The sequence below is a fragment of the Rhincodon typus genome, chromosome 45, assembly GCF_021869965.1.
Source record: "Rhincodon typus isolate 14 chromosome 45, sRhiTyp1.1, whole genome shotgun sequence".
Taxonomy (NCBI): domain Eukaryota; kingdom Metazoa; phylum Chordata; class Chondrichthyes; order Orectolobiformes; family Rhincodontidae; genus Rhincodon; species Rhincodon typus.
In genome coordinates this window covers 5,361,722-5,384,687 of record NC_063376.1, presented here as the reverse complement: position 1 = coordinate 5,384,687, position 22,966 = coordinate 5,361,722, and the positions used below count along the sequence as shown (strand labels likewise).

The 22,966-nt window shown below is 41.1% G+C and overlaps 1 protein-coding gene across 2 annotated transcripts in view; it reads right to left on the bottom strand.

The window, feature by feature from the left end:
- Window positions 1–8,166: 8,166 nt before the first annotated feature.
- The window catches only part of epoa (erythropoietin a), a 49,348-nt gene continuing 34,548 nt past the window's right edge, over window positions 8,167–22,966 (bottom strand). For both annotated transcript variants that reach the window (XM_020509723.2, XM_048620188.1), the window contains 2 exons: window positions 18,208–18,372; window positions 8,167–8,908 (listed from right to left, as the gene is read on the bottom strand). In XM_020509723.2, coding sequence (XP_020365312.1) covers window positions 8,762–8,908; window positions 18,208–18,372 — 312 coding nt within the window. In that variant the 3' untranslated portion in view covers window positions 8,167–8,761. The remainder of the gene's footprint in view (window positions 8,909–18,207; window positions 18,373–22,966) is intronic.

The following is a 22,966-nucleotide window of genomic DNA, read 5'->3' as shown; positions in this document are numbered from 1 at the left end:
TACAGGGATATGGGCCAGGAGCGGGCAGGTGGGACTAGTTTAGTTTGGGATTATGTTAGGCATGGACTGGTTGGACCGAAGGGTCTGTTTCTGTGCTGTACGACTCTATGTGAAATGCCAATGTTGCATAACGTCTACTGAGTAACATTAAAGTATTGGATCTTGGGATATTGATCTTATCTTCTTTAAAAATTCCAAACTGTGCCAGTCTCAAAGATAGCTGCCCATTTGCTGGTTTAATTTGGTGTCAGTTAACTTTTTGCCAGCTTTCTACTGCTTTAGCAATGTGTAGTCATGGCTTAATGCAGTGGGTGTAACTGTGTGGCATCTGGGTTACCAGGCTGTGAACTGAAGTCAGCTCCAGAGAAGTCGGCACACAGGGCATGATTTTCTCTTCTGTGGAGATGGTACGAGAGATGATGAGAGGGGAAATAGTTGGGAAAGTTGGCCCTGGGTAGAAAATCACCTTCTGATCACCTCCACAGTTAACTGCTGTTCAAGGTCAGTGGAGACTTTCTTGACTTGCCAACAATTAAAGTTGTTAAGCAGTTCGCAGCTGACTCCCTTATCCCCATGACCCTCACCCTGAAGACTTACCTTCCCATTATTGGATCCCCAAGGAATAGGCTGTGTATGGTGACCATTTGGACCCAGTAGTTGCTGGCTTCTGATTGGCTGGCAGCTTCTGACCTTTTAACCCTTAATGAGCTGATTGGTGAGTTATCTCACGGTGGGGGCAGCATGTAAGTTGTCACCTGACACTCTTGTTACCTATGTTTAGAAAATATATGGGAAAACTCTGTCCATGATCCCAGCTGACACTAACAGTACCAGCAGTGCACAGCTGGAGGCAATGTTGTAGAATCATAGAATCCCTACAGTATAGTTAGAGACCATTCAGGGCATCAAGTCAGAAGCAACTCTTTGAAGGGCAACCCAAACCCACCCAATGCCTATAACCCCACATTTACCATGTCTAATTCACCTAATCCACACATCTTTGGACAATCTGGCATGGCCAATCCACTGAACCTGCACACCTTTGGAGTGTGGGAGCAAACCAAAGCACCTGGCAGAAACCCATGCAGACATGTCCACACTGACAGTCACCCATGGCTGTAATTGAACCCAGGTCCCTGGCACTGTGAGGCAGCAGTGCTAACCACTGTGCTGCTTTGTACTTCAGATCAGATTTTAGCAAATGACCCTATCTATCCATGCTGCTATTTTTACCGGTCTCTGGGCCAATGTTTAAGCCTTAGCTGGCAACTGAAGCAGATGGTCTGGCCAGTTATTTCGTTGTTTGTTTTGAGGAGTTGAAAGGCACTATGTGAATGCACATTGTTCATCTGAAGCCACCCCAGGAGTTAGTCAAGAGAAATGTCTGAATAACTCATTCTCTGATTTATAAATGCATAGGCCGCATTATGGTTGTTGCAATGTGTCAAAATGTTCAGCCCACAAATCTTAAATAGTCAATCATAAAATCGATGACTGTCTTTCTTTGTGTTCGTTGCTTCAGAGGGAAGTTGACAGGGATCTCACCGTTCATTTTCAGTCTTCTACTAGGCCTTGGTTGGATGATCGATCTAGAGAACAGTCCCCTCCAGCGTTGCGTCACTCACTCAGGGCCGTACTAAATTGTTACCGGTTCAAGTCTTGGCCGAAAGCTTAAAGCAGGGGAGGCTCAACTTTCCCTATTGTCATAATCTATTCCAGTCTGAAACTCTAATATATCTGTGTTCCTATAATTCAGAATTCTGCAGAACATTCCCAATTTAAATCACCACTATTGGTAGCATATCTTCAGTTGTCTAGTCCCTAAGCTTTGGAAGTGCTACTCCCACTTTCTACTTCTTTTTCTGTCTTTAAGACACTTCTTAAATCTGGATGTTCTGAAGAAGGGTCACTAGACTCAAAACATTAACTTTACTTTTTCTCCACAGATGCTGCTGGACCTGAATTTCTCCAGCAATTTCTGTTTTGTTTCAGAACATCAACATTCACAATTCTTTGTTTTACCTTGTCTTACTTCTTTGACTAAACCTCTAATCATCTGGCCTAATATTATTGTTAACCATCCCATGATATCTTTTCAGGGTCGTGAGTTTCTGTCCTGGGTCTTTATGTAACTAAACAGGCCAGTTTTCGACATGTGGGTGTTAGGGCACATAGGGCAGGATGTCCCACAGGGTAGTGGGATCCGGAGAGCAGGATTTCTTTCCCTTTCTTTCCTTCTCTGCTTCATCATTAAGACTTTGTGAATCAAAGCATGACGCCGCTCAATGAACAAGTTGTTGCCCTTTTGAATGGTTCGACCATTTGGCAAGCAATTAGTGCCAAGCTGTCACACTTCAAGGAAAGCTTCAGAGTATCTTGAAGTATTTTTTTCACCCTCCTACTGAATACTGGCCATTGGAGTGTTGGGTAAACAGGACCTGGTCAGTCGTCCTGACGTGATATTCAGTCCATTGATGTTGACCTGAATACACCTTATGTACCTTTGTGTATATTTTACTGTATAAGGCGTCTGAGAAGTGTTTTGAATGTTTAATTATATTTAGACTCTATATGAATACACGTTGTTGTTTCCCTTAATGCCTATCTTTTTCAAGATGTTTATACTATCAGATCTTAGGGTCATCGTCTCAGGATTTGTCTACCAATAAGGCAGTAATACTTGAAGGATACCTTGCCAAAGCTCCAGTCCTCTGCCCCCAAAGCACAAGCCAAGGATGTGATGAAATATTCTTCACTTGCCCAGATAAATGCAGATCCACAACACTCAAGTAATTGCACTATGGGACACTGTGCCTTTAATTGTTTTGTCCTAAATAATTTTAAACTTGAGGGTAACATGCAGTTTAAATACTGCAACAACCTCTGAAAACAAACCACATAATCAACTTCAAAATGTTCTTAAGATATTACTTATTACATTGTTGTTCAGATCTCCATAAGCATGACTATCCAGGGGGTTTCCACTGACCAGAAACTGAACCGATCAACAATGTTAAGTATCATATCTACAAGAGCAGGTCAGAGGTTAAGAACTCTGAGGTGAATAACTTGGTTTCTGACTCCCCAAAGCATCTCCAGTATCTACCAAGTATAAGAAAGGATCAGAATGTGAGGGAATACTATCTGCCTGTCTGGACCATTGGAGTTCTAACAATATTCAAGAAGCTTGACATCATCAGGATCAAAGCAGCCTATTTGATTGGCACCAATGCAATACCTTAACCATTCACTCTCTTCACCTTTGAGGCACATTGCCAACAATGTGTACCATCTAAAATATAAAGTTGTTATAGTCTTACCAGACCATAGGGCTGCTGTCTTTAGAGAGTGACTGAAGGGTTACTATGCCTCAGGCAAGGGGAGAGGTAGAGAAGTGGAATCCTTTATGGTAACCTCAGCCAGGAACTGAACCCATGTAGTCAGTGTCACTCTACGTTACAAACCAGCTATCCAACCAACTGAGCTAAACCAAGTTCCCAGACAATGTACTATCTACCAGATGCACTACAGCAACTCACAAGGCTCTTTCAACAACACCTTCCAAACCCACAACCATTACCATCTAGAAGGACAAGAGCAGCAGATACATGGGAACACCAGCTCCAATATACTCACCATTCTGACTCTGAACTATATGACTGTTTCTTCATTGTTGCTGGGTCAAAATTTTGTAACTACCTCCCTGACCACTGTTGGACATACCTAAACCGCACGGACTGTAGTTATTAAAGAAAACACCATCACCTTCACAAGGAGTAATTAGGAATGAGTGGTAAATATTGGCCTTGCCAGTGACACCTATCTCTCACAAATGAACAAAAAAGCCACATTAATTACAAACAGTGAAATCACCAGTTAAGCAACATAAGTATAAATAGATCTGAAATGCTATGAGATCAGCAGGTCATAGTTTGAACATCCTCAATTTAAGTGCTTGAGTCCAAATTATGAGAATATATCTGTTGATTAGCCTGAGCTTTTGTCTGTTGGCCTGTTACCAATCCAACTACTTCATCATTATTTGACATCCACAGAAACAGTAAACTGGGGTCTCATTTCCAGTAATGTTCAATGACTAGTTAATCTTTTATTTACAGTGAGGGGCTTCCTAGCTTTCCCAACATAGCCCACACATGCGAACTTTGCAACAACGTCCTTTAGCACTGATTTGCTAACTAAGGTCACCTAAGTCAATGGCACAAAATGTTCTGGTTGGACTTTGTAGGACATGTGAATTCCACATCTGAGATATAGAGATTAGCAACAGGGGAATGGCCAAAATGGGATTGTCCTGCTGGAACTGAAAATTGTTTTTACACTGTGCTGCAAGAGAGCAGGGTTAGTGATGTAGTGGCAACGTTGCTGGACTGGTAATCCAGAGACCCAGACTAATTATCTGAGGATGAAGCTTTGGCAGCTGATGGAACTTAAGTCTGGAATTGAAAGCTAGTTTTAGTAACAGTGACTATTTATTGTCATAAAAACCCACCTGCTTCACAAATATCTAATAGGAAAGGAAATCTTCCATCCTTACCCAGTCTGACCAATATGTGAGTCCAGATCCACTTAAATGTAGTCGATTCTTAGCTGCCTGCTGAAATGGCCTAAAAGCAACTTGGGTAATTTAAGGATTAGCGACAAATGCTATTCTTACTAGTGACACTCACAGCCCAAGAAAGAATTTTTAAAATGGGCAAGTTGCTCATTATTCCTCCTCACTGGCCATTTGCAGCACTCAACAATGGCCAAGATTAGGTGATGCAGCGCAGGTCTGGCAAATAAACTGACTGTACTGAGCTGCCAGCTCCAAGCCATACCATGTGTCAAACCCACCCATTGAGTGATAGGGGAAAGGGGTTAATGGTAATGGGCATTCTATGGAATGTAAAAATAGGTGCATTAGACTACTGGGCCCATTGAGACTGCTCTACTGTTTAATTAGATCACAGCTGATGTGATGTGGCCTTAACTCCCCTTTTCAGCCTGTACCCCATAATCTGTAACACCCTTGTAAGCCAAATTGTCTAACTCAGCCTTGAATTGAAATTCAAATGAAGCTGACACACTGAGCAAACATTTCTAGGGCTACAACGACCTGCAGTGCAAAGGTCACAAATTGCCCAACCACTGGATAAAAAGACACAGGATCAACAACAATTCTAACAGTTGGTATAGACTTATTTATTTACATTTGAAAGCATTTTGAAATGATGTTGGATTGGTGTTCTAGTACTAGCCTGTGCCAGTTTGCCAAGCTATGGATCTTTCTAGTACCAGTGCAATGGGTGCAGATTAAAATTCAGGTAATTTCCTGCAGGAAAGGCAAATATCCAGGAACAAAATATACTGAAGAGAGGCAACAAGATTAGGGACATTGTGGTAACTTTGATTTAGAACAAATATAAAATGAATGTCATTGGTAGCACCATTTCTGTCACAGTACACAGTTCCATGGGCAGTTGTTGCTTTGTGATAGCTTTCCAAAACAGATGGCATTCACACAACAAATCAACTGTGGCTGAAATCCTAACTATGCTTGAATCGAGAACTGTATGTGTAGGGAGACACTGTGCCAGTCAAACCCTGAAAGCCTAGCCTATTCTCTGGAGGCGCTGCCCATTCTGATCAGCTCACTATGTTCATTACTGCCAATACTGTTCAGCTCATTCTCACTCTGAGCAAACCTAACCTGTGTACTTAAAAGAGAAAACACTTGGCTAGAGTCAAGAGGATAGCCAACACGTTAAGTCACTGAATGATTAGATGGTTTTTGATGAGTTATTTTTAAAAACATAGTTTAGCGCAAAGGGAGGCCTTTTGGCTTGTTAAGCACATACTGGCTCTCTGAAAGAGCGACTCACTTAGGGACACTCCCTTGCCTTCTTCCTGTAGCCCTGCAATATTTTTCTTTGGGACAATAATTCTAGTCCTATTAAAAGCCTTGATTAAACTGTCTTGTGCCACACTTTCAGGCAGCGCATTCCAGATCTAATGATTCACTGCATGAGAAGTGTTTACCTCAGTTGCCTTTATGTCTTTTCGCATTTATCTGAAATCTGTTCCCTCTAATTCTAGGATTATTCCCCATTCTGAAGGGCTTCTCCCTATCTACTCTGTCTAGAACCCTCATGTTTTTGCATCTCTCCAATGAGTCTTCTCTCAACCCTCTGCTTTACTAAAACAGTCAACATGTCTCCAGTCTTCCAAGTAACCGCAGTCCCTCATCCGTGGAACCATTTTCTAACTCCTCTCTGTTACTAGTGCTCATATCCTTCCTATAACCAGATGCAGTACTCCAATTGAGGCCGAACCAGTTTATTGTACAGGTTCTTCATGGCTTTTGTTCTCTTATTGATCCTTTTTGGCTTACAAGATAATAAGATATAGGAGCAGAAGTAGGCCATTTGACCCATCGAGTCTGCTCCCCCATTCAATGGCATCATGGCTGATCTGATAATCCTCAACTCCACTTTCTTGCCTTTTTCCCTTCCCCATAATTCTTGATTCCCTTACTAATCAAAAATCTGACTATCTTAGCCTTGAATACACTTAACGGTTGAGCCTCTACAGCCCTCAGTGGTAAAGACTTCCACAGATTGTCAACCTTGTGACAGGACCGAAATGAGGAGAAATTTCTTCTAAATTGGCAACCCCTTATTCTGAGATTATGCCTCTGGTCCTACACTCTCCCACGAGGAGAAATATCCTCTCAGCATTTACCCTGTCAAGAATCTCATATGTTTCAAAAAGATTGCCTCCCATTCTTATCAACTCCATTGAATACATGCCTACCTTCCTCAACCTCTCCTCATAGGATAGTCCCTTCAATCTGGGACCTAGTGAACCTTCTCTGGACTGCCTCCAGTGACAGTATATCTTTTCTTAGATATGTTGATAGTATTCTAAGTGTGGTCTAACTAGTGCCTTGTATAGTTTTAGGAAGAATTCCCTATTTTTATACTCGATTCCCTTTGAAATAAAGGCCAACATTCCACTTCCCTTCCTGTTATCTTCTGAACTTGTATGCTAGCTTTTGAAATTTATGCATAAGGATTCTCAAGTGCTTCCATGCTGTAGCTTTCTGCAGTCTTTCTCCATTCAAATAATATTTGGCTCCTCTGTTTGTCCTGCCAAAGTTCATAAGCTCACATTTTCCCATGTTATTTTGTTTGCCAAGACTTTTCCCACTTGTTTAACCTGCCTATATCCCTCTGCAGACTCTTCGTATTATCTTCAGTACTTGCCTTTCCACCTGTTTTTGCATCATCTGAAAACCCGGCTACAGCACATTCACTTCCCTCATCCAAATCATTAATATAAATTGTAAATAATTGTGGCCCCAGGACTAATCTCTGTGGCATTCTACAGGTTGCCATCCTGAAAACACACCCCTTACCCCAACTCTGTTTCCTATTAGTCCGTGAAACCTCTGTCAATGTTACCTGCACTATCAACCTGTCCTGTCACTTTCAACAATCGCCTGACTCCAAACCCACAGCAATTAGGTTACTCTTAATTACCCTCTGAAATGACCAGCAAGCCACGCAGTTAAAGAGTAATTAGGATTGTTCTTTGTATTGTGCCAGGGCATCTCTTTGTGTCCATCTGTCAAAGCAATAGAAGCCTCAGTTTAGCGTTGGCAGTCTAGCGATAGATGGCACTGAATGTCAGCCTGGTTTAGGTGCTCCAGGCTTGGAATGGGGCTATGAAATCACAACCCTCAGAGTCAATGAATCAGGTACCACTTAGAGAAAAATGAACAGTACTGCAAATGGTGGAAATATGAACTGAAAACAGATAAAGCTTTGATGCTGCCCGACCTGCTTTGTGCTTTCAACCTTTCCTGTTTGAACTACCCATTAGCCTTGACCGCACAGCTGATTTCATCCATACAATGAAAGCTGGGGCAATGTTCTTAAAGGAGTAGCTGAACACCACAATCACATTTCAGATTTTGAAAGAGTTTGATTGTGGAAACCAGCACACCAATGACACAGTGATAGGTGCAGAAGAATGGAGGGAAAAAATGCATGCTCACAATAAAAAAGTCACAAGTTATACAGTTAGAACTCAGGCTGACAGGCTGTACATGACAAATAAATATGTTTAAATAGATATAATATTTTAATAAACATTAAGCTGATCTACAGTGACTCAGCAATAGTATTAAACTTTTCTGTCACCTTCTTCCCACACAATTCAATGAAACATTCAATCAAGTTCTCATCATTTATACAATACTTCTAACAGGTTACCAGTGAACTTTAGTTCACAAGTTAAGCAATAACAAAGATCTGAGGTGTAATAGAGCTTAAAAGGTACAAAAGACATGAAACCCATGTGTCCTGTCTGCACAGTACTCTGTGAAACAATGCCCTCAACAGTGAGCAACACCATCGATAAACAGACACTTTCTTCTGTAGATCTGTCAAATTCAAAATGGCTCCATGGGTGTGGTATTTTCTCTTTGTCTCTCTCGAGTTCAAAAATTTGAGAGTGCTTATATTCCGGTTACCACAGTCTCCGTGGCTGGACAGTATACCGTTGGACATTCAGCTCCTCTTTCGAACATTATATTCCAAATGAACCAGGCCATCTTCTTCTTTACCCTTTTATCGATGTTCCTTCTCTCTACGCTCCTTTTTGGTGCTATACAGTGTTATGCTTAGAATGCAAAGGTTACAGCTTATAATCTGCTTCAGAAGCTCCTTCAGAGTCTGCTGGTGTTCAGCTGGGACTGTCAGCTTGTTGCCAGATTGCAAGCTTCTGTGTCAAGGAAAAACAGTCTGACTTTACCTTGTAGGAAATTTAAATATGCGTGAAAAATGGTTCTCAGTGTTCTCGTGTTAAAAGTGGTCTGCAGTTCCCGTTCTCGATTTAGGATATCCTGCACAAAAGCAAAAGACGACTTGTTTTAGATATAACAAAACCAACCAGCAGGAAGAGAAAGCACTGTGTAGGTATGCACTGGGGAGCCTTTAATCTCAATGAGCTAGGTTAAAAGCTGACTCATACTGAGACTTAGGGAAGGATGGATGGGAAAAGATCCCTAGGGCCTATCGCTCTATCCGTGGGATAAATATATGTCTCCCCTGCCTATCAGCTAGGTGTCTGCAGCAATTACATTTTGAGTAGTCTGAATCTAGTTCCTATACACACCCACAGTATGAACCTGCCTTTCAAGGGTTAGGAGGGCTAATGAAATGTCAGCCTTTATTGAAGGAGGAAATGAGTACAGGAGTAATGACATCTTACTTCTATTGTATTGGTCAGACTGCACCTTGGAGCGCTGTTAGCAGTTTTGGTCTCCTTGTCTCAGGAAAGATACTTTTGCCACAGAGGGAATGCGATGAAGATTCACCAGACATGTTCCCAGATTGACAGGGAGTGCCCTACAAAGAGTGATTGAACAAACTGGGCCTGTTTTCGCAAAAGTTGCAAAGAATGAGAGGTGATAGACAGGGTAGATGTAGGTATGATGGTTTCCCCAGGGGACACAATTTAAAAATAGGGGAATTGCATTTAGGTCTTAGATGAAGAGGTTTTTATACTCAGAAGGTTGTGAAGCTTTGGAATTCTCTAGCACAGAGGAAGCCCAGTCTTTCAGTATGCTAAAAGTAGAGATTGGTAGATTTCTACTTTAGATTGGCATACAGGGGGGTTGTGGGGATAAGGGCACTAAAAAGCATTTTGCAGTGTTCAATCAGCCACGATCATATTTAATAGTGGGGCAGGCTTGATGGGCTGAATGGTCTACATCTGTGTTCCTATGTTCCTAATGATAATAGAGTGGCTGTGTTACGTAGGAATTTATGGACATAACACCAGGAGTGGTGTGTTTGGCCCCTCTAACACACTCTGCCTTTCAACAAAATCCTTTACCTCAAAGCCATTTTTGTGCATTATTCCCATAATTCATGACATCTTTGAAGATCTAGCAATCTAATGATCTCTTGTCTTGAACATAATCAATAACCAAGCCTCCACAGCCCTCTGGGGTAGAGAATTTCAAAGATTTTGCCATCATCTGAGTGAAGAAATTCCTCACTGTGAAATGGCCCAACCCTTAATCTTTGAATGTGTCCCCCTGTTCTGGGCTCTTCAGTCATGGGAAATATCCTTTTTGCATCTACTCTGTTGAGCCTTGTAAGGATGATAATCCAGTTGCATGGACTAATGATCCTGAGACGTGTTCAAATCCCACCTTGACAGCTGGAATAAAAAGTTAGTATCAGTCAGTGACTGAGACTCTCGGGCTGCTGTAAAAAACCTGCTGCTCTTCCCTGGAATGGCCTTTATGTGACTCCAGACCTACAGCAACATGACTAACGTGAGGCAGCAGTGCTAACCATCTCGGATAAGTTCCTCCTCGCCTCCATGCTTCATGAACTCTGCATTCCCGTAAATGTCAGCACATCTCTTAGAAACATCCCATGATATTTTGTTTAGAAGTCTCACAATAACAACTTGAAATCATGGCAGAAGGTGGTGCTGTAGAGCCTGAGATGGGAAGGTACATCAGAATCCAGTAACTAGGGTTCTGGGCTCTAGGGCGCTCAGGTCAGGGTCCTGGTGCCATAGAGGCAATGTTACTGGATTAGTGATCCAGACACCTGGCCAATGCTTTGGGCACAAAGGTTCAAATTCCACCATAGCATCTGTTAGAATTTAAATCCAATTAATATATTTTGGAATTGAAAGCTTATTGCAATGGGAACTATGAATGAGACCCTGGCTTGTTGTAAATATCCATCTAGTTCACTAATCCTCCAATCCCACAAAGTTGGCTTTGAAGTTTCATTCATTCGAGAAGTATTTTGAACTTTGGGAGTGGCTCTGGAAGAAGGAGACACCATTTCTAATGGTCTAAGGAATGAAGATAGTTGGGTAATTTGATCCAACCCAAAGCTACCTTTCCATTTTCTCAATCCTCAGAATCATTACACCAGTGTTGGAGAGAGAATGTGGTGGCCCTATAGGGGCAGGTTGAGTTGGGGTAGGCAGACAAAGGCTGACTGGTAGAGAGATTCACCACCCATATTCGGATAACTGCAGTAGATGTTGTATTACAGTGCTTTCCAAACATTTTTATGACTGTGGCTCCCATTTCAAAAGTTGAAGATTGTCATGACCCCGCAACACGAACTGAGAGAGTAGAAGTAGAAGAAGGACCTGCAATAGCCAGAGGTGGAGTGTGAGTGGGGGGAGGGGGATTGGGTGAAGAAAATGTGAGAGTGTGGAGCTGTTGGAGGCATGGCTGTTGGGTGGGGTGGCATCACTGCCTCAGACCTGGCAAAATTTGTAGTTCTAGGATCATTGCTGTACTGTTTGCATGGACACAGCATCTGTGCAGGGGAAAACAGAGTTAATGTTTTGAGTCTAGTATGACTATCCTTCAGAACTGAAAGTAGTCAGAAATTGGAGGGCAAAGGGAACAGATGGTATGGATTAGAGACAAAAAAAACTGCAGATGCTAGAATTCAAGGTAGACAAACAGGAGGCTGGAAGAAGACAGCAAGTGAGGCAGCATCTAGAGGAAAGGAGAAGTCAATGTATCGGGTATTACCCTTCTTGGATGCCCAGTGCATAAGATAAAGGAGTTGCTAATGGTTGTGGAAGAGCAAAAGAGATGTAAAATGCGTGTAAATTAAAGCGTTAAAGGGAGAGAATGGCTCTCTTTTACAGAGAGAAAAGTAAACAAGACAAGACTGGAAGTAGGATTTAAGAAAAATAGAGAACAGTCAAGCTTTGATTGAGCCTTAGCGGCTGTAAAGTGCTTAAGTGGAAAATGAGGAGTTGTTCCTCAACTTTCTGTTGTGCTTCGTTAGAACACTGCAACAGGGCCAGGACAGAAAAGCTTTGTCTCTTTTATCATCATTAACAAACCCTTTGCCTTTTGCACTAGGCCTCTACACCATCTGTTCCCCACGCCCCTCTTTTGCCTCTGTCAAAAGTGTGAAAAAATTTCCAACTCCTTTCAGTTCTGAAGAAGAATCATATTGGACTTGAACATTAATTGTTTCTGTCTCCACAGATGTTGCCAGACTTGCTGAGACTCTCCAGCAGTTTCTTCTTTTGTTTTAGATTCCAGCATCTGCAGTATTTTGTTTAATGTACATAAATAAAACTGAAAGAACTGCAGATGCTGTAAATCAGGAACAAAAACAAAGTTGCTGGAAAAGCCCAACAGGTCTGGCAGCATCTGTGAAGGAAAAAACAGAGTTAACATTTCGAGTCCGGTGACCCTTCCTCAGAACTGTTCCTCAGTAAATAAACACCATGAATCAACAAACATTTGATCTCAAGGGGAGTGTACTACTAAAGGAGCCAAGCTCTAAGTTGGGGAGGGAAGGAGAGATAAAAAGAGACTCATATGACTGAAAAGAGATATATATATACAGAGATGTACATGTGATAATATCATTTATCCTTTTACCAATTAATATAATAAAAAGTTTGAAACTGACGATGTAACTGTGCTTGAGCTTTCCAACCTATACCCAGCCCTCCAGAAATCCTATTCCAGGAAGGCTAATCCTATACATGGAAAGCTGCTAGCCATCCAGTAAATTGTTGATTGTATCCCAAGGTTAATATCCTGTGGCTCCAAGCATGGGGAATGAGGAAGTGACAGGAAAGGTTACGTGACAGAAAGCAGAAGTGTAGCTCATTATTTTTATTTATTCCCCTATCTTTTCTCCAGCGTCAATATTTGAAGGTTGCTGCTGGGTTCAACTGTAGGCGTCAATGGGAAAAAAACAAGCCCTTTATTGGAAGAGGATAAAACAGGGTCACTGAAATAAACTGAAGAATGAAGTAAGACTTGGACTTGGCGGGGATGGGGGTTGAGGTAGGAAGACGACCCTGTCGGAAAAACTTAAAACACTACCACTTGGCAGTCACTAGTCACCCTTCTGTAATGTTCACGTCAGAATTCTTCAGCAACCAAAGTATTCAAAATCATTGTCAATTTGTTCAGTTTAGACATTGTAAATGTTTTTTGTTTAAAGAGTGAGTTTTGAAAACATGGAGCAGTGACTGAGTCTAGCAACAGAAAGAGTTAAATTATCATTGGCATAAATGCAGTCACTAACTCCTCAGCTAACCTGCATGCCGTATTAACTAGAGATAGTAGGAACTGCCGATGCTGGAGAATCTGACACAACAAGGTGTAGAGCTGGATGAACACAGCAGGCCAAGCAGCTTTCTGAAGAAGGGTCTAGACCCGAAACATCAGCTTTCCTGCTCCTCTGATGCTGCTTGGCCTGCTGTGTTCATCCAGCTGTATACCTTGTTGCCATATTAACTATTCAGCTTAATCAGCTGTCTTGCTTGTGAGACACGCTAACTGCTCACACTCTAGTCATTCACTATACCACTCTTGGTACTGAACTGGCTGTGTTGCATTATCTACTTAGCAACTTCCTACAAATAGCATTCTATTTTTGCAAAGTGTCTCTCCTTCTCCTCCTCTGAAGGTGTGACTCTGACTATGATCTTGTCCCATGTGACTGTTTACCGTCCTTTACCTCATCGAAGGGTCCATCTTTTCATGCATTCCTGGGAGATGGGCATTACTGGTGAGGCCAGACTTTATTGTCCATCCCTAATTATGGTGGTGAGCCACCCACTTGAACCACTGTAGTTCATGTTGTGCGGGGACACCCTACAGCATTGTTATGAAGGGAGGTCCAGGATTTTGACCCAGCAACAGAGAAGGAATAGTGAGACAGATGCACATCAGGATGGTGTGCATTTGCTGCCCTTGTTTTTCGATGCAGTGTGTGCAACAGTCTCTTGGATACACCCTGTTACTGCATGAACCTGTGCATGGAGATTTTTTATGTGGCAGGCTGCATTACTACATGTTTCTGGCTTACAAGGAAACTCTCCTGCTCTTAGTACCTGTCATCAGAAAGATTTGCATATTGATAAATCAACCTGTTTGGCCAAATTGCAATGCATCATCTGTGACCATCAAATCCTGTGGTGGCACCTGAAGCAATACTTCTGGCCCAGAGTTAGGAGCACTACCCACCATATCACAAGATCCCTCTAGGGTTTGGAAAGCCCTGTGGAAGGAGCCTTCCTGTAGTTCAGCACATGCGAATCTAGATGGTGAGTTCCAAAATGAATGAGCTCATTACAGCGGAGCCTATTCCTTTTCATGTTCAGTTCCCAGAAATGAACACTCTCTAGGAACAGAAACTTTTTAGTCAACTTTTGGTCCTACGAAGAGATGGCATAGACACAGTGGTCCAATGGTACCCTTGTGTGTTGTATCATGCTGCAGCTTTCCAGCCCAGAAGCCACGTGTTACTGCATTACCAGAATTGAGCTGAGATCCACCAATTCTACAAAGATCTTTCAAACCATTGAACCATTCATCACACTGGTCAAGGTGTTGCCAAGGGAATCATCCCTCACCAAATCAGGGTCATTGAGCCATACAACATGGAAACAGACCCTTCAATCCAACATGTCTGCACCAACCAGACATCCCAATCTGACCTCGTCCCATTTACCAACATTCGGCACATAACCCCATAAATCCTTCCTATTCATACACCCATCCAGATGCCTTTTAAATATTGTAACTGTACCTGTCTCCACCACTTCCTCTGGCAGCTTGTTCCATGCACTGTTTTAAATTTCTGCCATTGTTCAACTGTTTGTCCTCCTTTTCCCATTCCACTTAGGCAACTCAGCCCTTATCTGTGTTTAATTACCTTTACTTAAGTTTCACATTTTCATTACCAATCCATGTTTCTTACTCTCAAACTGAATTCTATCATGTCATGGTCACTGTTCCCTAAGGAATCTCTTACTCAGATAACTAGCATTGTTTGAATTTAATCAGTTAACTATAAAAGAGTTAGCAGGTCCTGCTTCATCTCCATGCCAATCATGGTCCAACTAATCAGCAATCTCTTTTCAAGCTGCTTTCCTACAATTAGCTATTCATCAGGAATAAACCACATAAAACTTTGACTTTTAAGTTCTGTATCACCAAGCAATTACTGATGTTAAAATATTTTCAGCAAAACTATTCAGCCCAAAACAACAAGGTGCAGAGCTGGATGAACACAGCAAGGTAAGCAGCATCATAGGAGCAGAAAGGCTGACGTTTCGGGCCTAGACCCTTTATCAGATTGGGCTGTAAACAAACCTCCTTCTATCTAACTCCATCTACATGTTTTCTATTCCTTTTAACGTCATGTGTTTTTTCAGCTTTTCTGATATTGAGACCAGCAGCTCCCACCCAACCAAGGGCCTGGTGTATTATCTGCATCTCAACTCATGTAAGTGCAGCTCCCTCTCATGGTCAGGCCCAGTATCTCCTCCTAATCAATGTACTGTACTTCACACTGTATTACTCTTTATGTTAATTCAGCCCCCTTATATTGTTGGGGTCAGCAATGATTTTCTCTTTTTTAAAAAAACAAGTGTAGGGGCAAGTGCATTGCTCTTTGTGCACCTTCTTCACAGCCATAAAATTGTATTCTTCATTCTTGTACTATTACCCTAATGCACTTTGTATGGTATGATCTACCTGTACTGCACACAAAACAAAACCTTTCACTGTACCTAGGTATGTGACAAAAATAAATCAAATCAAATCAAATGAAATACTCCTCAACTCCATTTTCCTGGCCTTTTCCCAATAACCCTTGATTCTCTTACTGATTAAAACTTTGTCTATCTGAGTCTTGAAAATACTTAATAACCCAGCACTGATAGCCCTCTGCAGTAAAGAATTCCACAGTTTCACTACCCTTTGACAAAAGAAATTCCTCCCAACTTAGTCTGAAGTTGATGACCCTTTGCTCTGAGATGATGCCTTCTGGTACTCAACTCTCCACAAAGAGAAACAACTTCTCAGAATCTACTTTGTCAAGGCCCCTAAGCATCTTATATGTTTTAACAAAGTTGCCTCTCCTCATAAGAAAATCCCTCTATACTCTATCAACCTAGTGGACCTTCTTTGGGCGCCAGTATATCTTTCCTTCATTAAGAGGACCATAACTATTCATAGTATTCTAGATGGGGTCTGATGAGTGTCTTGCATAGTTTTAGCAAGACCTCCCAATTTTTATACTCCATTGCCTTTGAAATAAAGGCAAACAGGCTTTCCTGTTATCTACTGAATTTGTAGACTGGCTTTTTGTGATTCATGCACGAAGACCCCAAAATCCCTTTATGCAGCAGCTTTCGGCAGTCTTCTCCCATTTAAATAATATTCAGCTTTTCTAATCATCAAACCATACTGTATGACCACACATTTTCCCATTTATTATTCCACCTGCCAGTCTGTCACCCACTCACTCAATCTATACATATCCCTTTGTAGACTCTTTGTGTCGTCCTTACTACTTGCCTTCCCATGTATTTTTAGGCCATCTGAAAACTTGGCAGTAGCACACTCACTTTTGTTATCTAAGTCATGAATATATATTGCAAATAATTGTGGCCCCAGCACTGATCAGTGTGGCACTCTATTAGTTATTGTGAAAATCCTTCCTTATCCCAACTTCCTTTTATCGGTTAGCCAATCATTTATCCATGCTAAAATATTACCCCAAAACACATGGGTGTGTGTTTCATTTAGTAGCCTTATATGTGGTACCTTATAAAATGCCCTTTTGAAATCCAAATATGCTACATCTGCTGGTTCCCTTTTATCTGTGCCACTTGTTACTTCCTCAAAAGCAAATTTGTCAGACACGATTTCCCCTTCATGAAGCCACATTGACTCATTTGATAATATATTCTGTATTTTCAAAAGTCCTGTTACATCCTACATAATTGACTCTCTCATTTTCTCAACAACAACTGTTAATCTAACTGGCCTGCCACGCTTTTTGAATAAGTGTGTTACATTGCCAGTTTTTCAAACTTCTAGGAGTTTTCCAGAAATGTAAGGATTCCTGGAAGACTACTACCAGCGCATTTGCTATCTCAGTCACCACTTCCTTTAAAATCCAAGGATACAACCCATCACATCCAAATTATTGGCCTCATCACTGGCTGAGGTAGTATTTATTGCCCATGTTTAGTTGCCCTTGAGAAGGTGATAGTGAGCTGCCGTCTTGAACCACTACAGTCTACTTGCTACAGGTGCATCCACAATGTAGTTGGGTAGGGAGTCCCATGCTTTTGACTCAGTACAATGATAGAACTGCAATGTATTTTCAAGTCAGGATGGGAAGGGGAATTTGCAATTCCAATCAAGTGGATGTACTCATTCCAAGCTCTTACTGACTATTTTTATACTTTGCTAGTTTTCCTTCAGTTTATTTTTTTCCCTGTTTATTTGTTTCTTATTCATCTTTTGCTAGCTGTTAAACTTTTCTAATAATCTGTTTCACTAATCTTTGCAACATTGTATATTTTTTCTTTCAGTTTGAACTTTCTTGGTTAACCATGATTGGTTTATCCCTTGTGATACACTTCCTAGAATCTTTCTTTGTCACTGGGATCTATCTTTGTTTTGATTCATAAGCTATTTTCTTAAATGCCTGTCATTGTTATGCAACTGTCTTTTCTGCTAAATTTATTTTATCAGTTGTCCAGCCCATTCTGTCCTCATTCCTATGTCATTTCCCTTATTTAAGTTTAGCACTGTTGTTTCCAACCCAAGTTGCTCACTCTCAAACTGAATTCTCCCATGTTATGGTCACCGATCCCTCGGGGATGTTTTACTTGGTGATCACGTATTAAACCTGTCTCATTACACATTACCATATCCAAAAAGGACTGATCCCTTAGAGGCAGACATTACAGTTAGTCTCGATATCCTCAGGCCAGGAAAATTTCCATTACCAATCAATATCTGAAGCATTCACAGCTTGCTTTGTATCAGTGGACACAATATTAAGGCAACATTGGCTCATAGGTGATGGCCTCCGTTGCTAAACATCCCACTGGCACATGGCCAGTTAAGGAAAAGTACAGAAGGCATACCCACTGTCTTGTGGACTGCAGCAGGCAGGAGCTAATTGTCTTGAATACAGGTTGGGGGAAGGATGAAAACTGCGAAGAGGGAAAATGGATGCTAGCAAAGACTACCATCAACCCCAACCCCCAGTGTACCCCACCTGACCACTTCACAATAAAGAGTGCCAAAACACCACCTTCAATTCTCTGACTTAACCTGTACCTCATTAAATAATTTACACCACTTACCGGGGTTCTCAAACTCCTCACCATCTGCGTGATGCTTCGGATATTACTGTAGCTCCTTTCTATTAGATACAGCATGTTGCTATTCACAGTCATGTTCTGGGCCTTCTGGACTGCAACTGCGAGCAGCTTGAGACCTGTCTGAACTTCCTCGGCTTTTGTTCCTGACTGTGGAGACACAAGGGTTAATGCAGCATACCATCATCACCAAATGTTAGCTGTCATTGTTGTAAGGAACAGCACTAGGAGGAGGTTATCTTCCAGTGGAAAATGCAGGCCCATGGAAAAAGTCCCATTAAACTCGCAGATTGAGGACCCCACAAATGTTTTGATCCTCACTCTCTTTGAGTCCCCTCCTTGCCTACAGCACCCAATTAGTGTTTTTGCAAGTTTGATATACCAGGAATACTTATAAAATAGCCCATAATATGCTACAAAGCAAATGCCATTTGCCATAATAATTTAACCATTGCATGTTACCAATGGGACTTTGCCAGCAACCATAACTGCTGTGTACTTCAGAATGAATAAATTGCATTTATATAGCAAGACTTCTAGACATCTCAAAGCACTTTACAGTAGTTTAGTACTTTTGAAGTTCCAAGTTTTCATATTATCATGCAGTAAGAAAAAGCAGCAACCAATTTGTGCAGAGTGAGATCCAATAAACTGCAACTTAACCATGACTAGTTCAGCTATTGTTTTAAAATAATTGTGTTTGGAGGATAAATATTGGCCAGGATTCAAGTGCACTCCCATATCTTCTTTGAAATAGTGTTGTGGGTCTTTTACATCCAGCTGAGAGGGCCAACGGCACCTTGGGCGACGTCTTATCCATAAAACAGCTCTCTGGCAATGTGGCATTCTGACAGTACTGCATGAGGCTTTCAACTTAGATAGTGCATCCAATTCTTCAAGTAGGGCTTCAGCTTTCTTACTGAGAGGTGAGAGATTAAACTGATCAATCATAACAGGAGTATTGTACCATTCTCATGGACAATACAACATTCTGCTGTTAAGGCAGAGCTGTGGCCTGTCCCTTTAAAGACATATTAAAGTTCATTTGCTGTAGATAAGCAATTCTGTTGGTCACATCCTGAAGCTAATTTGATCTTCTCTCAGAATTATTTTTAAATCTGTTATTTTAAACTGTTACTTATGCCTTGGCACATTGCCCCTACTGCACAGTTGTGATCTCCTGCTGTTTCAGGTGTGTATATTGGGTGAGTCAGCAGGAGATAATGGTAATGTGGCTGAACAAATAATCCAACACCCTGGGGCAGGGGTTTAAATCCCACCATGGCTGTTGTGGAATTTAAATTCAATCAATAGAACAAAAATCTGGATTTGAAAGCTAGCCTCACTAATTGTGACTACAAAACTGGAATAAGCCTTCAGAGCCAGCGTCCAATCACCAGTCACCCTTTATTTACAAGTGCATAGTCTTTGACAATAGCACTGCCTCTATGGTATTCTGGGGCCCAATATCCCTGATATTCACCCTTTTATGGACAGCCAGGTCTCCTTGACTGGACTAGATTAATAGCCCCAGTCAGGGTACTCATGAGGTCAAGTTGGCTGATCTTGTTACAATCACTACAAAAACTATTACCAATTGTTGTAAAAACCTGTCTGCTACATAATGTCCTTTATGGAAGGAAACCAGTCAACCTGGTCTGGCCTACACCTGACTCCAGACTCACAGCAACTAACTGCCGTCAGAAATGGCCTAGCAAGTTATTCAGTTCAAGGGCAGTTAGGGATGGGTAACAAATTCTGGCCTTGTCAGTGTTTATCAAACAGTTATAGCAGGTACAAGAGTGGCGTATGGCACATATTTGTTGAAATCATAAGGTTATGTTGCTATGGTCTTACCAAAACATAGGATTGCTCTCCCATTAGAGAGACCTGAGGGTCACCACACCACACTATTGGCATCACTACTGCAAACCAGCCATCCAGCCAAGTGAGCTAACCAACCCTTAGATGCAAAATTATATACCAAACAGAAAGATATTCAGTTTCTGAAAAAGGTTCACTTTGAAACACGTCAGTCACTTCTGCGGCACTCAAAAAATACTTAAGCAAACCAGTTGTTTGTTAATGTTTTTTAATGCAAAAAAAAACACCCTGGACCAAACTGAACTTTGAATTAGGAATCATATTTTTCTTGAAGAAAAGTACTCAACCTCTAATTGACCTGGCAATTGTCCAAGATAATTATGGTCTAACTGATCCAAGACAGCACAATAATTATATTATGAGGTTTCAACAGGAACACAAGATGCACACAGTTGGACCTCAGTAGCGGAATATACCACCACACATTAAATTACATTGAATAATCATCTTACCCTTGTTAATCAACTTATCAATTACCCACATTGAATGGTTATACAGACGACGTACTTAAACCACTCATCCTATTCCTACCATATTCCTTTGCACTCCTTTAGGGAAGTTTGAGGCATGGTGGTAATGTCACTACATTAGTAGTCCTGGAATTTCAGGTTAAACCTATTGAATACAGTTGGTGGAATTTATATTCAAATGGAACTGAAACTAGTCTCTGATGGTGACATGAAACTATCAATGATCGCCAGGGAAGGAAATCTGCTTTCCTCACCCAGTCTGTTCAACATGTGATTTTAGACCCATAGTGACGTGGTTGAATGTGTTCTCAAATGGACTAGTAAGCTGTTCAGTTGAAGGTCAATTAGAGATGGTCAACAATTACTGCCATTGCACAAAGATACCCACATCCCATTCAAAAAATATCTTAATATCCTCCTCCCTCAAGTTCCTGAAGCTGTCTTGATCCTAGTTCCTGATTCAATATACTTCATGATAACGCTGTTCCTTTAGGCCAAAAACTTCCCCCATGCTCCCTCCTAGCTCCCAACTTGTCTTGTGGTATTTGAACCCTTTATGTTTGTGAACAATGTGCCTGCATCAGCATTGTCAATTCCTCTCTTAATCCTAAAAATGTAATCAAGTCATTTTAAATTGTTGATTGGCAAGTCTAGTTCAGATGTGACCCTGGAAAATGCACCAGGGAGCTTTTGTTTAATTTTCAAAAGACGCAATGCCTGAACACGTGCCTTTATCTTGCATAAGAAATGTTGCTTCTAACAAGTGTGAATGAGCTGCATTGTGAGCCTGACTGATAATCTTAAACTGGTAGTTCAAGTAATTTGTAGATTTGGGATTGTTCGGCAAATGTTGTCCAATTGGAAATCTTATCAACCAAGTGACTATTTTGCTCACATCGATCTGCCATTGACACTTACGGGCTCTGCACCTAAATCCTTGTGAATTAGGTTTGTCCTACAGCCAGTTTATCTTTAAACATTAACAGGTCTACATAATCTCACTCCACAAACTGGGATCCTGTACCCATGAACAGAAGAAGAACAAAAGAACAGCACGATGCTATTCAGTCCCTCAAACTTGTTCAGCCATTCAGTTAAATGATCACCATATTCTGAACTTAACCTGCAATCCCAGCCCCTAACAAAACCCTATCAATCCTTACCTTGAAAATTTAAAAATTGACCCCCCGCTTCTCCCAAATCACCACAACATTCACAATCATTTGAGGAAACAGTGTTCCACATTTTCACTATCTTTTATATGAAAACGTGATTTTGCTATTAAATTGCCTTGTTCTGAATTAAAGATAATCTCCCTCATTCTAGAATTCATCAAAGGCACCAGTTTCCTTCATCAAACTTACCAAATGTGTTTGTCATTTTTAAGTCTTCCAGTTAATTGGCTATAGATTTCATTAAAGGCACCAGTTTCCTTCATCTAACTTACCAAATGTGTTTGTCATTTTTAAGGCTTCTAGTTAATTGGAAGTACAAGCCAAGTTTATGCAATCCTTTTTAACCCTTTTAAGTTTTGGTACAATCATGGCGAATTTCATCCATAGCCAAGTCCAGTTAGGCTCACATATCCATTTTCCACAAGTCTGATATTATTCAGCTAAATACCTTTGGTGAATTCACTATGGTTTAAAATGGCGATACAGAAATGACTCAATGTGACGGTGTTACATTGTGGCACAGCATCAAATCTAACATCAAGGTAGATATCTGGTGTCAGATACTGATACTAGATACAGATTAGGACAATTTTTTCAAAACTTTTCCCATAGTGACCCCATTTTGATGACCTAGACATAAATAAGAATCATGAAATTGGTGAAGATGGTGAGAACTTTGAAGGTGATGTTGATTTGAATCCTCCAACACCTGCCATCTTGTAATAAAACTTTCTCTCACATTCCACGTAAACTACCGTATTGATTTTGTGACTGGTCTGACTCCTAACTGCTGATCAGTCAGGAAAAAATTCGTAAGTTATCAACCCGATGCAATTTCAAACACAGAACAGTTGAATAGACCTTGAAGATGCTGGTCACCTTCCAAGTCTGTTCTCCTCTTTCGAGGAACTCCATGCTTGAATTCCTCTAATTAAGTTTCCACTCTTGGTACAGTGCCAAGCAGCTCGTGACAAAGTTAAACTGTCCTTCCTTATCCTTCTCAATCTGTTGGCAGACTTTGATACCATTGTACAATCCACCTTGATTGTCTCTATTATTGTTCAGCTGAGTGGGACTGCGCTCGCCCAGCTCCATTCTTATCTATTTAATCGTGCCCAGAGAAGCACTTGCAGTGACTTCTAATCCTCCCCTTACACCTCCCCTTCTGTTATTTCCTCAAGGATTCATCATTGGTCCCCATCTATTTCTCACCTA